Source organism: Lagopus muta, chromosome 8, assembly GCF_023343835.1.
Source record: "Lagopus muta isolate bLagMut1 chromosome 8, bLagMut1 primary, whole genome shotgun sequence".
NCBI lineage: Eukaryota > Metazoa > Chordata > Aves > Galliformes > Phasianidae > Lagopus > Lagopus muta.
This window is the reverse complement of record NC_064440.1, coordinates 20200642-20215579: the sequence shown is the minus strand read 5'-3', so window position 1 is coordinate 20215579 and position 14938 is coordinate 20200642. Positions and strand designations below refer to the sequence as shown.

At 47.9% G+C, this 14938-nt stretch overlaps 1 protein-coding gene and 1 long non-coding RNA gene across 5 annotated transcripts; one reads left to right on the top strand and one right to left on the bottom strand.

Moving 5' to 3' along the window:
• The first annotated feature begins 2600 nt into the window (after positions 1-2600).
• Positions 2601-11430, top strand: CHRNA1 (cholinergic receptor nicotinic alpha 1 subunit). Of its 4 annotated transcripts, XM_048953728.1 has the most exons (9): positions 2601-2650; positions 3296-3441; positions 3563-3607; positions 3868-3977; positions 4096-4291; positions 4909-5146; positions 6182-6405; positions 7282-7521; positions 8936-11430. In XM_048953728.1, exons 1-9 carry the CDS (start codon positions 2611-2613, stop codon positions 9065-9067), a joined length of 1371 nt encoding a protein of 456 aa, XP_048809685.1. In that variant the 5' UTR covers positions 2601-2610; the 3' UTR covers positions 9068-11430. The 4 variants fall into 4 exon arrangements, with proteins under 4 accessions (XP_048809685.1, XP_048809684.1, XP_048809683.1 ...); XM_048953727.1 differs by lacking the exon at positions 8936-11430 and having other exon boundaries at positions 7282-7698; XM_048953726.1 differs by lacking the exon at positions 2601-2650 and having other exon boundaries at positions 2842-3441.
• On the bottom strand, positions 7698-14927 carry LOC125697094 (uncharacterized). Its single transcript, XR_007378678.1, has 4 exons — positions 14660-14927; positions 12236-12392; positions 11437-11495; positions 7698-8789 (listed from the first exon to the last, which is right to left on the bottom strand). It is a non-coding gene; the product is annotated as an uncharacterized LOC125697094 (long non-coding RNA).
• Positions 14928-14938: the final 11 nt, after the last annotated feature.

Below are 14938 nucleotides of genomic sequence, written 5' to 3'. Positions count from 1 at the left end.
AGCTGTATCCCAGCACCTTGCTGTTGTTATTTTAATGTGTTAGTTGTGGCCTTGCGAGTGTTTCTTCAGTTGAAGACATGGTGTTGGTTTTTCTGCTTCCTCAGTTACAACTTGTAAGCTTGCTGTTGGCCAATGAAGCAAACAAATGTGTCGGAGATCTTCCAGACTGCAAGGGGGCAAAATCAACCTAAAGCGTGGCAGGTGAGAGGTGCACAACAGGGACTGCAGGAAGTCAGCATTTTCTATTAATTACCAAGAAAACACGGTACATGCGCTGGCAGAGCTTGCAAGGCGAGTGATAGGAGTGCATGTTCTGGCATGCAGTCAGCAGCTGCTGGGGCACACTGACAGGGCAGCGGGGCTGTGGGACCGAGCAGAGCTCACTGGGGCCTCTGGGCAGTCAGCAGTGCTTCCTGAGGTGAGATGGATGCTTTGCAGAGCGCTGCTGTGTGTGCTTTGCCACTCTGTAGTTTCAGAACTAGAAGAAAAATAAACTCACCTCTATGTGTTTGCTCAGTTAATGCTGGCCATGAAAGACTTGCTGCCATGCTAGGTGCCATGGGGCTCCCATGGGGTCTTGGAGGCATTTGCAAGTGGCAGATCTTATTCTGGCTGCATGGGGAGTGTCTGTGGGGCATGCCAGCAGTGACAGTGTGCAAAGGCTGTGCCAGTGGTCTCCTTGTGAGCCAGCACTCCGGAGAGCTCGTATCCTAACAGAGCTGAGGGAATATAACTATTCCTTCTGGACTGAATAGGTGAAGGTAACCAACGAAACACACTGTCCACACCACCAGCTCCCCTTAATCCCAGCTATGTGGTGGGGCTTCCCCAAAGCATCTGAAGGAAAGCTCTGAAGTCTAGCACATGGCCAAAACGTGATGCCCCTCACAGGAGTTGAGTAAGCTGCCTGCTTTGTGTAGAGCTGGAAGTAACAGTCTGCCCTGCAGTTACTCCAGCAGAGAGCCAAACCTTTTTTTAAAATAGTGTGTTCAAACCTGTAAGTGTGAACACCTGGAGATGTCCCTTAGGGTAAGTGCTGCCTGCGGTCCCACTTGGGAGAACTGCTGTATGATGTGGGATGCGAGTAAGGTGATACCAGAAGCCGGGCCAGTGGTGCTGATGGAGTTACAGAAGATGATTGGTATTCTTTAGATTAACCTCAGCCCCACATCCCCCATTACGGCCTGCAGGCTTATGGCAGGGTGCCCGTGGGCCGGCGCATTGCTGGCGGTGCTGCCGTGCCTGCAGCAGCTGCACATCGCCCTCCGCAATGGGATCAGGGACAATGGGAGCCGCAGGTGGAACGCAAGGCTGCAGCCATGGGGAGGTTAGATGTGAGGGTAAAATGTAAGCATGGAGGCTGGGTGTTGGTTAGTGGGAGGGAGTGTGAGAGGGGGAGGGATTTAAGAACAAAATACACATTAAAAAAAGAAAATTAAGGCATCCATCATGGAGCAGCTGGCAGGCAGCACAGAGGACAGCTCTGAGAAATACAAATACAGCTGGTGTCACCCAGAGGCGAAGCTGGGAAAGCTTTATGTGGGAATGCTTTCTGAAAAGGGATGCTCAGGTCACCGTGTGTGGTGGGTATGGCCAGGCAGCCAGGCAGCAGCCCATCTCCAGAGAAAGTATGAGGGAAGTGCAGAAGAATGGGCTGTGCAGTGCTCCCCAGGACATGATTGCAGCCCCCGCAGCTCGTGGCTATGGGGTTTTTTGGCAGAGCTCCGTGCTGTATGTAACAGAATGAGACTCATTCACCCAACTGCCTTCTGCCCTTCTCCAGTCTATTTTACAGATGCCACCGAAGCCCTTTTTCTCTCTGGCTTCTCCTCTAGGTTTAAAGGCTGTACTTGCACCTCGCATGGTCTTTGTTGTTTTCTCCTGTGTCTTTTCAATACCACCCTTTGACCAGAACTATGAGCAGCACTCAGGACATCATGGATTTGTGCACCTGCCCTGCCATGGAAGACAGTCTCATTTCCCTACCCTTTGCCTTTGCACAGCTCAGTAAGTCCAGAGGCATCTATGGGAATGTTCTCCCTTTCACTGCAATTATTAAGGTTAGCTTGCAGCTCTCAAGACAGGGGCTCTACCCTGTGCCTCATAAGCAACCCAGGAGATTCTAGGTGATGGATATCTCTTGAATGTATTTATTCACTGCTCCAGAATTCCACCCATGAAGCAGAGGGAACAGCATCCCAATGCCCACACACAGCCGGTATGTGGTCAGGGTGCAGCAGGAGCAGCAGCCGATCTGTTTGCCCTGGGAAAAAGGAAATCCCAAACTGGGCAAGCTGCTCCGGTCACAGAGTGATGTGTAGCCTTGTTCCCAGCTAGGGATGTCTGCTGTGTGGGTTTTTTTTTTTTTAACCACAACTCACAGTGCCGCTCAGAAAAAAAAATGGCTTTTGGTGACCATTAGGAGCCATCTGAGCGGTGCAATGCATTGTGCTGCCATTCCACAGCCGATGCGGCGGCCCTCAGCTGTCATGGCTGGAACAGGTGGTGTAAGGCAATCCCTGGGCAGTCGTGCTCCCCCCCCCCCGGGCAGACTTTAAAGGCGCTGTGTGCGCCCCGGCACGGCGGTGCTGAGAGGAGCGGGCTCAGGTGATGGAGCTCTGCTGTGTGCTGCTCCTGATCTTCTCCGCAGGTAAGCGGCACATTTTGGCAACCCCCTTGGGCTGGGTCCTCCCCGCAGGTGTGGGACTAGGGCTTTGCATGGGTGTTAGTATGAAGGTGTGATCTGGGAGCAGCTACAATATTTCTAATTTCAGCCACCAGATACTTTGCAGTAAGGAGTTTGTATTCATGTTTGCCACCTTTATGCCATGTGCCGTTTACACTTGTTCAAAATTTATTTCAAGATGTGTTGGAGGCTCTATCAAATGTGGCTTGACGTGCAAAATCTCCTCAGCTGTGTGTTGACAAGGACACACGGTTGTTTTGCAGCTGGTTGTGTTGTACCAGGATGATTCTCTGTAAATCGTTCTTTAGAAGAATAATGACTTTGTTCTATGATGCTAGACCCTTTTCACTAAATCCCAGAAGTGAACTGAACTCCTGCCCAGCCATCAGAAGGCAGCAGGGGCTTTGGTTGGGCTAATGAAGCATAGCACAAAACCTGGCCTGGCCGCCATGCTGCTCTCACAGCATGGGGAGGGAAGCATGAATGACAAGGGGGCTTTGCAGAGAGCAGGATCTGGCTGGCCGCAGGTCTGCCTATGTGCAGCATGTCCCTGCAACAGCCCCATGGTGCATCCCACACCTCCCACTGATGCCATTTTGTTGCACACAGCCGGGCCGGCCCTGTGCTATGAGCACGAGACGCGCCTGGTCGACGACCTGTTCCGGGACTACAACAAGGTGGTGCGCCCTGTGGAGAATCACCGCGATGTCGTCGTTGTCACTGTCGGGCTGCAGCTCATTCAGCTCATCAATGTGGTAGGCAGTGGGCAGGCAGAGCCGCCGCTTTGCGTGCTGTCACCAAATGGCATCGTTCTCCTCCTTTAATCCCAATGCTTGCTTCTTGTGTTTCCTTTCTCTTTGTTTTTTTCCTTTCAAGGATGAAGTAAATCAGATTGTAACAACCAACGTACGCCTGAAGCAGGTAACCCTAAATATTGCTACCCATTCTTCCCACTCAAGTTAATAGGGACAGCCAGGTGTGAGCTACTTTTGGGGCACCCTGGACCAATTGGATTGAGTGTCTTAAACTGATATTTAATTTAGTGTGAGAACAAAAATGAGCTGGAGGGCCAAATAGGATGTGTTGATACTTTCCTGCACAAAGCAAGGAGGCAAGTGTCCCTAGGAAGTGTCAAGTAGCACTGGAAGAAGTTCTCAGCAGCTGCAATCCTCCCTTTGCAGCAATGGACAGACATCAACCTGAAGTGGAACCCAGATGACTATGGTGGCGTGAAACAAATCCGCATCCCATCAGATGACATCTGGCGCCCGGATCTTGTCCTTTACAACAAGTAAGCAGCAGGGAGCAGAGCTGGTGGGACCAGAGCCTGGGCAGTGGCTGCTTTGCCTGCTCAGTCTGGCTGCCCTCAAGCCACCGGGCAGCTGCAACCATCCTTCTTCCTTCCGCAGTGCGGATGGTGATTTTGCCATTGTTAAATACACCAAGGTCCTTCTGGAACATACGGGAAAGATCACCTGGACACCTCCTGCTATCTTTAAAAGTTACTGTGAAATTATAGTCACATACTTCCCATTTGATCAGCAGAACTGTAGCATGAAGCTGGGAACGTGGACGTACGATGGTACAATGGTGGTTATCAACCCGGTAAGCAATAATTTGGTTATTTGAAAAAACAGCAGAGACTTGGGTATGTTTTTAGGCACTTCTCTGGTTTAAAAGGGAATATAATCTTGGTTTGACTGAAGAACAAGACACTACCAGTATAATGTAAAAGCTCCATTTGTAAGTGTCGTACAAAATTGCCCAGTTTGACTTGTAAAATTCCACTTACACTTACTTCCCATGCTTCTTCTTCCCCAAACATTTTACCCGCCTGTCCTTTTTACAACCTTATGCCACTGTTTCTGGTGGTGCCCATTCTGCTTTTGTTTTCTTTGTTGCGTGGGGGTGATTTTTCTCTGCTCATGACTTTTCTTACTTTCTGCCTCTTAGGTATGTCTTCCATCTGTAAATATTTAAGTGGTCTTTCCTGTTAGCAGAGTATCCCTAACTCCTTCTGTAAAATATTTAGTTGAACCTGGCTCAAAGGATGATGTAAGGAAAAATTACATAAGAATGGATGTTCAAGTAAAAAAAAAAACGCACAAAGCACGTCAGTGATTGGAAATTCTGTTCCTGAGAGACCACACCATGTGAGTTTGTTCAGAATGTCTAGTATGAATAATGCGTTGGTCTGTGGTGTTGTGTTTATTTGCTGTCAGGAGAGCGATCGCCCCGATCTGAGTAACTTCATGGAGAGTGGTGAGTGGGTGATGAAGGACTACCGTGGCTGGAAGCACTGGGTTTACTACGCCTGCTGCCCCGACACTCCCTACCTGGACATCACGTACCACTTCCTCATGCAGCGCCTGCCGCTCTACTTCATCGTCAACGTCATCATCCCCTGCCTGCTCTTCTCCTTTTTGACAGGGTTTGTTTTTTATCTACCCACAGATTCAGGTATGTGAGGTTAGTCATTCTACTGCCGTAGAAATTGCTCTTCTAACAAGTTCTGGAGAAATTTGGAGTGCTTGCCATCAGCAGCCAACTTGAAGGCCTGCATGTGCTAAACTGGTGCTTCAGCTCAAAACAACAGCTCTAAACATTCTGCAAATTAAACTGAAACTATTCACGTAGACAAATTGGGTGGATTTCCCATGGAAAACACTGGTTAACTATCCAGTTGACTAATGCAGAGCAAAGATTTGGCTAGCTGATGTTCTGATTTTGTCCCTCAGCCCAAAATGTTTGGATGTCAAACAGTACCTGAGCACACTGTGTTGGAGCAGAGACCTTGTGGTTAGTGCACACTTGCGAGCTCACTGACACAGAGTAATCCTGGCCTCTTCTGGCCTGCTTCATCTCTGCTGAGCACCTCTGTTGCAGAAAGCTTGTGCTCCCTGCAACCATTTCCTATGCTTTATTCATTTTACATTGGCATCAGCTTTTCACCCTGCTTAATTGCATTGAACCTCTTCTGTGGAAGACCTCCGATTCACAGATTTTTGGTGGAGAACTTTACATGCAGTTGAAGCAGATAGGAAAAAAACTCTCTGTCTTCTGGTTCAGTTCTGATGCCCTACCTACTGAAAGCTGATCCCTGGCGCCAGATGCACATTTTGTCAGCTCACGTTGTGCTGAGGCAGCCAGCCCCAAGAGGCTATGGAGTCATTAACCAGGTGCATGCACCTCATCAATCAAATCCCACAGTCCACGGGGTGCTCCTGGCAAAGAAGCTTTTTGCACACACCACCTGTATGTCAGTCCAGTTGTACCTGGTGATTTCTACCCCAGTGCAGGTGTTGGTGGTGTGTGAGGGGCTCAGGTCTGGCCAGATTCAGTACTGTTTTGGGAGCTAGTAAAATAGGAGCATTCTGGATTCATGAAAAGCACATGTGTGTGAATAGCCATTGTCCACAAGCAAGCTTCTCAAACTGACTAAGCACTGAATAATATCTACATACCCAGCGATGTTGTCTTCTTTTTGCATTGCAGGTGAGAAAATGACCCTCAGCATCTCTGTCTTGCTGTCACTGACTGTGTTCCTGCTGGTCATCGTGGAGCTGATTCCTTCTACCTCCAGTGCAGTGCCTCTGATAGGCAAATACATGTTGTTTACCATGGTGTTTGTCATCGCTTCCATCATTATCACTGTCATCGTCATCAACACCCACCACCGCTCTCCCAGCACTCACACCATGCCACACTGGGTCAGGAAGGTGAGCTCCAAGGCTTTGTGTTTCTTCTTTTCCACAGAGTAGTGTGTGTTTTGTTGGCGGATTTTCTCCTCAAGGTCAGCAAGAATTAAGGAATCATAGAATTCTGTCATAGAATTTCTTAGGTTGGATGGGACTTTAAGGATCACTGAGCTCCAATCCCCTGACATGGGTAGGGTTGCCTCTCACCAAATCAGGCTGCTCAGGGCCTCATCCAACACAGGGAACACAGGGATCGGGACATCCACAGCCTGGCTGCTCCTTTATGTGACGAAACTGCCCACTGGATAGAGCCTTGCAGGGAATGGATGAGGCAATACAGGGGCAGCTGATGGTATAGGGAGAGGAAAGTAGGTCAGTTGGGCTCAAGTGATCTTACTGGTCTAATGATCTCTGTGACTCTAGGACACTTCTGCCTGCCAGGGGACAGGCCCTTCAGGTCATGCAAATTGCATTGTAATAGCAAAGTCAAGCAAAAGCAGCTAAGAGACACCCCTCAAAGTGCATTGCCTAAACCAGGCCCCTAGGGTGTGTGTCCCAAGTTGGATGGGCTCAGTCAGCTGGCAGCAGTGTGAACCTGACCAGTGGTGGTACAGCCCAGATTTGTATGTATAGAATACACAGATAGGCAAAGCTGCTTTTGGAGAGCACAAGGCAGGCCATGGGGTGACCCTGCCTGCCCCAGGACATGAGGCAGGCAAAAGCACTGTGTAAATGTGGCACGTGGCATGACATACTCCAAAGTGGAATTTCTAGTGAGTCCAGGAGAGGAAGTTATCTGCGACTGGCGTAGCTCCCCTCTGTTTATTGCAGAGCTGCATCTGCACAGCAGCCCCTCCAAACAGGAGTATTCCTCTTCTGCCTCTTTTTTTTTTCCAGATCTTTATTGACACAATCCCAAACATCATGTTTTTCTCTACAATGAAACGACCATCCAGGGATAAACTAGACAAGAAAATTTTTGCAGAAGATATTGATATTTCTGAAATTTCCGGGAAGCAAGGTCCTGTGCCTGTCAATTTCTACTCCCCACTTACCAAAAATCCAGATGTGAAAAACGCTATAGAGGGAATCAAATACATTGCGGAAACGATGAAGTCAGACCAAGAATCCAGTAATGTAAGGCATTCTTTGTGCATGATTCATTTCTTGCTCTCATACTGCTACATCTCTTTTTTTTTTTTTTTTTTTTTTTTTCAGTTACCCAGGCATCACAAAAACACTCCAAATCTTGTTTTGGCTTTAGCAGGGGACAGTCTCCTGCCTGTGGTGTGGTCATTAAGGAGTAACAGATAATTGTCACAGGTGGTAAATGAATCTCAGTTTGAAAACAAGGAGAAAGAAAAGTGGTTTTCTTAACAGGGTGTGTGAAGCCACAGAGATGGCGCACGAGTAGCAAAGCAGTTTGTAAGCAGAACTGTAAGCAGAACTGTAAGCAGAACTGTAAGCAATTCCATAACACATTCCTCCTGTCCCCTGCTTGGGCATCTTCCCACAGGGATAAGTGGCCTTCCTTGCTTTTGAAAAGCCAGAAGGTACCACAGCTGCAGAATTCAAATGTAGTTTTATTTGAGAAACCTGAAGTGTGACTTGCAGATAATAATTCCAGTTTTGATAAGGATTTGTGTCAATCCATGTATGCCACAAGCAGTCCCTGCAAGTGAGACAACACATCATGAGTTGTTGTGATTACTGACTTTTTCCACATTACAAGTCAAAGGAAGGATAAATGCGTGCAGAGTCACATATGGCAGTTTTCCACAGGAAAGCCTAGCTCTGCCTCCTCTGAGCACGTTCAGTGCAATTAACCCCCTCTTTCATTTCAATTTTTGCAGCTCACACAGCTTTTAAATGGATAACTCAGGATCAGTTCTTCACCTTTCTTACTGCTGTTTAGCAGCGGATGCCCAGTGGTGACAGGCTGCAGGTGGGGAGGGACCTCTGTGGGACAATAATCCGGCCTCTCCTTCACCCAGGCAGAATTTACACCACAGTGTTTGTTCCTGTGGCCACATTCCAGCAGCGTGTAAATGGCTCCGGTTGGAGTCTCATGTTCCCGGTGGCTCCTCTGCAGATCAAGTGCTACCTTCAGCAGGGCTGGCATGGTTTCAGTGCCTCTGGGCTCTGCTTCCTTCTGCGCATACAAGGAGGGTCTTCGGTTACTGGCAAGTGCTCCCATCGGAAGTGGAGCCAGCTGTTTGTGTCATCTAGACTTTACTGATATCACTTTCAGAGGATTTCAGAAGTCGCATTCCCAAAATAAACCAAAGGCCGTGGCTTCTGAAGGCTGTCACGGCATTGCCTTTGCTTACAAGTCACCTCAAAGCACTCCCGATTAGCAGTCTACTCTAGATGGATTCCAGCAGCTTCTTCCACTTGTGGTGCACCTAAGGCAAAAGTAGAGGGAGATAAGGGATGGGACGTGTTGGTCCTTAGAGCAGAGTTACAGGGTGGAAATGTGCTCTGGCCCAATCATATTCGTAACAAATGCAGCTCTGAAGAAATCTTACTGTCTCCTTTCTTTCTTCTTCAGGCAGCTGATGAGTGGAAGTTTGTTGCAATGGTGCTCGATCATCTTCTCCTCGTAATATTTATGCTAGTCTGCATTATTGGAACATTAGCTGTATTTGCTGGTCGCCTTATTGAATTAAATCAGCAAGGATGAACATCAAATGGAAACTATTCACTGCCTGGGCTGGGACTGGAAAGCATCTTAACTGCTAAAACCTGGCCAGCCATGAAAGTTCCCCTGGGACTGAGCAGAGATACTAAAATGTGCTTAGCACTTCAGAGCTTCTGCTTGGTGCTGTTTCACTGCCAAAATGACACGCTTGCTCTACTGCTAGGCTGAATGGCTGTCAGCCAGATTTGGGTCCATTTTACCATTAGGAATGTTGACATGTTAATAAGACCGTCTGACATTGTTATCCACAAATATGATTCTAGTGACATCAATAGCAGTAATATGTTCTATCTGAGCTGCAAATCTGTATTCAGCTTTAGAGCAGCTTTCAAGCTGGTTTCAATATCTGCTCTGTGGTTTTTGTACTGGCAGTGCCACAAATGCTTCTTGTAACACAGGCTGTAGCCAGCAGAAGTGTCTCAAGCTCCTTGGTAAAGCATCTGATTTCTGTGTACAAATCAGAAGTGACTGACTCTCATGTGTCAATCTGCAATCTCTTAACTTGCAGAACTCTTGGTCCAGCATAGAGGGAATGTTCCTTGTTGTGAAATGGATCCACTGCTGTTTCTTGCTATGCAGGCCCAGGGTAAAAGACACATTGAAGATTTTTCACCCTTCTTTATCATTGAGCTCTGCTCTGTGGCCGCACAACTATCATGCAGACTGAGAGCAAGCATACCTCGGTGTCCCTCTTCACACTGAGTGATGAGCATTGCGAGCACAGTTTCGCCTTTGGGGGTGCTCAGTACGATAACTTAACTGCACCTCTGCTCCCTGAAAAGCACCTCCTGCCCTGCTGGAATGCATTAGGAGCAGCAGGCCGGCACGGCTCAGCACTGCAACGACCGCTTCCGATGCAAGTGCGTGTGACGAAAGGATCGGACCTCCCCCCATGTCCGCCGATTCAACCGAGCTTCCTTCAAACGTTGAGCAGCAGCTCACTCTAGTGACAAAAGCGGGTAGTTGCTTTCGCCCAAAAACGGATACTGCAATGGTTTTTTTTTTTTAAGTAAATAAGACTAAAAGTTTTTAGTCAACCCAAGGAACAAGCCTATGTCTGTTTCACTAGTACAGTGTGTAGTACACACTAATAGTACAAGTTCGAGTAGTTCTGCCTATTATTCTTAAAAACAGATAAGCACAAGTGAAGCAAATGATACAAATCACCCATCTTTCCAAGCTCGCTGTTCAAACCAGGACTACTCTGCTGTCAATTGCTGTGTGTTTAATAAAATAACATGTTTTATGTTTGTGCTCTACAAGAATGTGTCGTGTCTGCAGAGGTCAGGCATTTGAAACCCTCTGTGGGGGAAATCAGGCAGTTGAGTAACATTTCTGTTCGTGCATAAGGCAGCTTGGGAATGTTTTGCTGAGCTGCAGTCCTCACCAAAACACTTTGTGCAGGTCGGTCAACCACTTGTAGCACTCTGCTCACTTGTAGCACTCTGCTTGGCTATTTGGGTTTTGACTTTGGTAATCTTTGCCTCCCTGGATGATCATTAACGTAAACAGTGGCTGGAGATGCATGCTGAGGTAAACCCCTGCTGACAGATGGAGTGCTTGCTGCAGCTCTGCTTAATTTCAGTGAAGCTTCCAGCCCTTGGATGAAGCTATGGAGCTCACCAGCTTGTCAGGAGCTGAGCTGCAGTGAAGCAGTGCCTGTGATGCTGCTTATGTTGGGAGATGGTGATTGGTACTGAAGTGGCAGGACAATCCTTTTAGGGGAACCTGTGGTTGAATTTTGGAGTTAAAAATAAACAAGTAACAACATCTGTGGGTAAGTAGCTGCATTACCTCTGTTAGGTTTCCTTGAGGCATCCCTTTGGGTAGTGGTCTCAAAATTCCATCTGTGTGAGTGTGTGCTCACCACTCTAGCTCTGGCTCCCTCTATGCACAGCTAGCTGCCATGCTGTAGTCATTTCCTTTCCCTTCCTCAAAGAAACTTCAGAAATTACTTATGTAAAATTTTACATATTACCTATGTGAAAATTTTTATTTGTGATAGTTTGTTCTGTCTTACAGGCACAGTAAACCTCCTGCCTTCCTATCACACAGTCTTGATGAACTGGGCATGTCTCAAAGGTGTGGCACTGAGGGGAAACAGCAAATACTTTCTCTTCCTGGGTAGCAGAATCTGTCCCCTGCCTCTCCATGCAGCCAGTCCTCCAAACATCAACAGGGCACCCCAGGGGGAAGTTTACATGCACCTCTTTTTTTTTTTTTTTGCTTTGAATACTCAGATTGTGCAAGCCACTTTTCATGTTTGTTCTATCTCACCTTCATGATAACATTTCTCTTAGGTATCACTGATAGCCTCTGTTATTAATATCCATCTACTGAAACACCCTTACCTGCATGCAGTCTGTCTTGTCTGCTACTGTCCTTTTCAAGTGTCAGCATGCCTATGTATCTGTTGGAAGAGTACATTTGGAGCTTGTAGATGGGCTGTCTCAGCCGCTGTCAAAGCTAATTTGCCATTTATGCTTAAGTACATGTTGCCTGACAACTTCTCATTTGCAGCACTGTAGCCTCTCCCTGCCCCTGTAGCACTGAGCTGTAGGCTCTTCCACTTGTGTCTCACCAGAGCTCCAGGCAGGGGGCCCTGGGCACTACCTGGGCAACCACATGTGCTGCTCTGCTGCCCCATGGCCCAACAAGCAAATTTAAATTTCAGATCTGAGCTTCAACTAGCAATTCTACTGATATGTGGCTTCACTGATTGTGACATTTCTCTAGTAAGTGCAAGAAGTAATGCCATCCAAGCGCTGTGGCACTGCACTGAGCAGCCCCAGTTTAGCTGAAGGTTGGTGTTACCTTCTCCCTCTTTTAGCTGCCAGTTTCCTGCTGCTAGAAGTGGTTTTGTTCACTTTGATCTTGTGGATAGCACCCTATTTATAGCCTTAATAGAATGGCTCTCTGGAACATCTCCATCTTCTTAACTCTGAATCTCTTTCCAATTTTTTAACAGTTTGGCAATTAACTTTCCCCTTCGCATCCCTTTAGCTGACCTTCAACTACTCTCTACTTTATCATCGACAATTCGCCCTCCGAGCTGCAGTCATCCCAAATTTCTTTCCCCTTTTGTACTTGCACAGCTTGGGAGACTTGACTCTTCTGAGGGGGTTAGTTGAATTTTTAAAAGTCCATTACCTTGTACCGGTTCCAAGGGAGCAATTTCACCTCTGCATGAGTCCATAATCAGAACGGGCTGCTGCTCTCTATTGGCACCAGGCAGATGAGCCAAACGTGGTGGCCTTGTTCTGTCTGTTCAGCCAGCTGCATCTTGACTTCTTAAAGCATAACTGAGCTGTTAACAGAGCAAACAGAAAAATGACATTTCCCAAACTCTAAATGCTTGATCGTGAGCAGGCATCTGCCAGATCTGATCATTCCCCCCACACTTACACTTCGGGTTCTGCTACCTCTTTGCAGTCTGAGAGTTTTTAAGCAAAGGGATTGTTTATTTTTTCAGGCCACCGTAAGAGAATGTAAGTACTTGTTTTCCTGCAGGCTGTGAGCTGCTGCCAGCCCCCTCGCTGCAGCCCTCTCCCCATGAGAGCAGTGTGAGTTTCACCAGCACGCTGACTAAGCAGTTCCTGTTTCCACAGCTGAAGCAAACCACAGGGGCAGGGGACAGCAGGGTGAGAGCATGAGGTAGGCCTGCAGAATGCAGAACATTGTGCTGCTGTTGGGTGAAGGACATATCCTACACCCCTGGAAAGTTTGCTTTCTTGTATGGTGGCGTATGAGATGTTGCCTTTGAAGTCATCAGTAGTTTGGCACATCAGAAATGTTTGTGAGAGCAGCCACTTTTAAAAGTTTGCTGTATGCAGTCTCAGTCACATACCTTGTGTTTTTATATGCTAACTAGGGCTGGATAAAGTCTAGCACTACATCCAGGCTCCTGGGCTGTCAACTCCTCCCCACTTAATTTTGTTCCCTCCCTGAAAAATGGTTGTGTGTTTTGTCCTCATTGTGAAACTGGAGCAAAGTCTCCCAGGCTTCTCTCATGAATGAGGTTTAGATACAGGCTTGCAAGAGAGCTCTGGAGCACCTTCCCCTTTCTGGAAATCAAGTCTCAGCTACAGGCAATCACACCCTGCTTTGCAACAGATTCTCTAAAACAATCACCCTTCAGTTCCTGCTGAAGGATAAAGGTCAGGCATGACTATGGAGAGCAACCAACCGGCATGGATTCATTGCTCAGCTCACTCAGGGCCCTGCTGAGTCCAGCTGGGCTGCAGGGGCTACCTGCAGTGCGTGTGATGGAGCTGAGCAAGGATGGGGGCAGGTTCATATGTTACCACAGTGCATGCCAGGCTGACCAGTGATCAAGACTGTAGAGGAGCTCCTTGGTTATGGCAGCAGTGTGATGACCAATCACTTGGTGGGCTCCACAAAAGGAGGGGACGCTGTCCTTCAAGGGTTGTTACTATGTCCCTCACTCCTGTGCAGATCTTCTCCACAGCTGGCAAACAAGCACATCTGGGTGAGCTCTTCTTTTATATCCCTTACAAAGCTTGGAATAAACACATCAATGATATTTCTTTACTACCTAGCCAAAAGGAAGCTGCTTGCCTGTATGTGACTTCAGAACTGTTTTCAGCTAACCAATGACCCGAATGCAGGATGCAGCATTTAGGAACCCCATGTGGATTTGTGAGCCCCTTTGGAGAACTTTAGGTCTGTGTTTCCATAAAGGCAATAAGCGTAGACTACCTGCAGCTTTCCCATTTGTGAGCTCCATAATTTTTGCTTGCAAACTAATCTAGGTCACGTACCTAGGGCAAATGAGGGTAGAGGAAAAAGATAAAACCATGGTACCTGTTTTTTTGTCTTGTAGTGCCCCAAGCATGCAGTGACACAAAAACAAAGACATGACCTACATAAAAGGCTGGCGGTGTTTGAAGTCTTACACCAAATGCAAATCAGCAACGATTTGGTGAGCACATCTCATCTTAACACTGTCTTTGCACCTTGTAATCTCTTGGTCAAAAACAAAAAGCAGATCGTAAGAGGTTGGCTCAGCATGCAGATTGCTCAGGCTTTGACCTTGCTGGAACATATTGCAACAGAGAAATTAAGAACAAACTCCAGTTTTTCAGGACACCTGTCCATAATATCCTGTTTTAGACAGCGGTGTTATGCAGCTGCTGAACTGAACTGTGGTCATGCACGGGCTAAATAAAAACCATGAAATGCCTCCAAGATGTGAAAGGCATGCAGGATGAGTAATGGCTCCAGCAGGCACCCACAGCTACAGAGCTACAGTCCTGCTGCCATGCAGAATACACCCCTATCCCTGAGCTGCTCCATCGCCTAATGCTTTGCTCATTTTTTTCATTCAAGAGTACAGCACTGCACCCAAAGACATTAACAGAAGTTTTCTTTCTAGTTCAGTCACACTTAGAAGGAATAGGAAGCAGCCTCTATCACTTGCCTGGCAAATCCATTTCTGTGTGAGTTAATTGAGATAAGAAGCACAGATCCCTTTGAGGGCATCATGTGGAGAGAAGTAATTGACCTTCCCACACCTCTGCATACTGCAGGTCTTAATAGGGATGCAGCAAGTACCTCTATTCACTGTTTAATGACGCCCGCACTCCTCTGCCCGTCCCTGCCGTGCCGCGGCCGCTCCCCAGCCTCGCCGGTCGCCATCAGGGCGGCAGGGCACCGCGGGAGGCGACGGGGCAGCTGCGACTAGCGCTCGGCCCCCACCCCGGGGAGCCCGCAGCGCCGGCTGCCCCGCAGCCCTTTCCCCGTCCCCGCGCACCCGGCTCCGGCCTGCCCGCCGCCCTCCCGCTCTCCGTCCGGGGCCGGGGCCATGTGCAGCGCACGGGGCTGCGGGGAGCG

Bases quoted from the DNA above. Each gene is read 5' to 3' on its own strand.
- CHRNA1 (XM_048953725.1), top strand. From the start codon at position 3,103: ATGAAGCATAGCACAAAACCTGGCCTGGCCGCCATGCTGCTCTCACAG. The intron at 3,442-3,562 runs GTAGGCAGTGGG...TTTCCTTTCAAG, and splicing joins TCATTCAGCTCATCAATGTG to GATGAAGTAAATCAGATTGT. The intron at 4,292-4,908 runs GTAAGCAATAAT...ATTTGCTGTCAG, and splicing joins CAATGGTGGTTATCAACCCG to GAGAGCGATCGCCCCGATCT.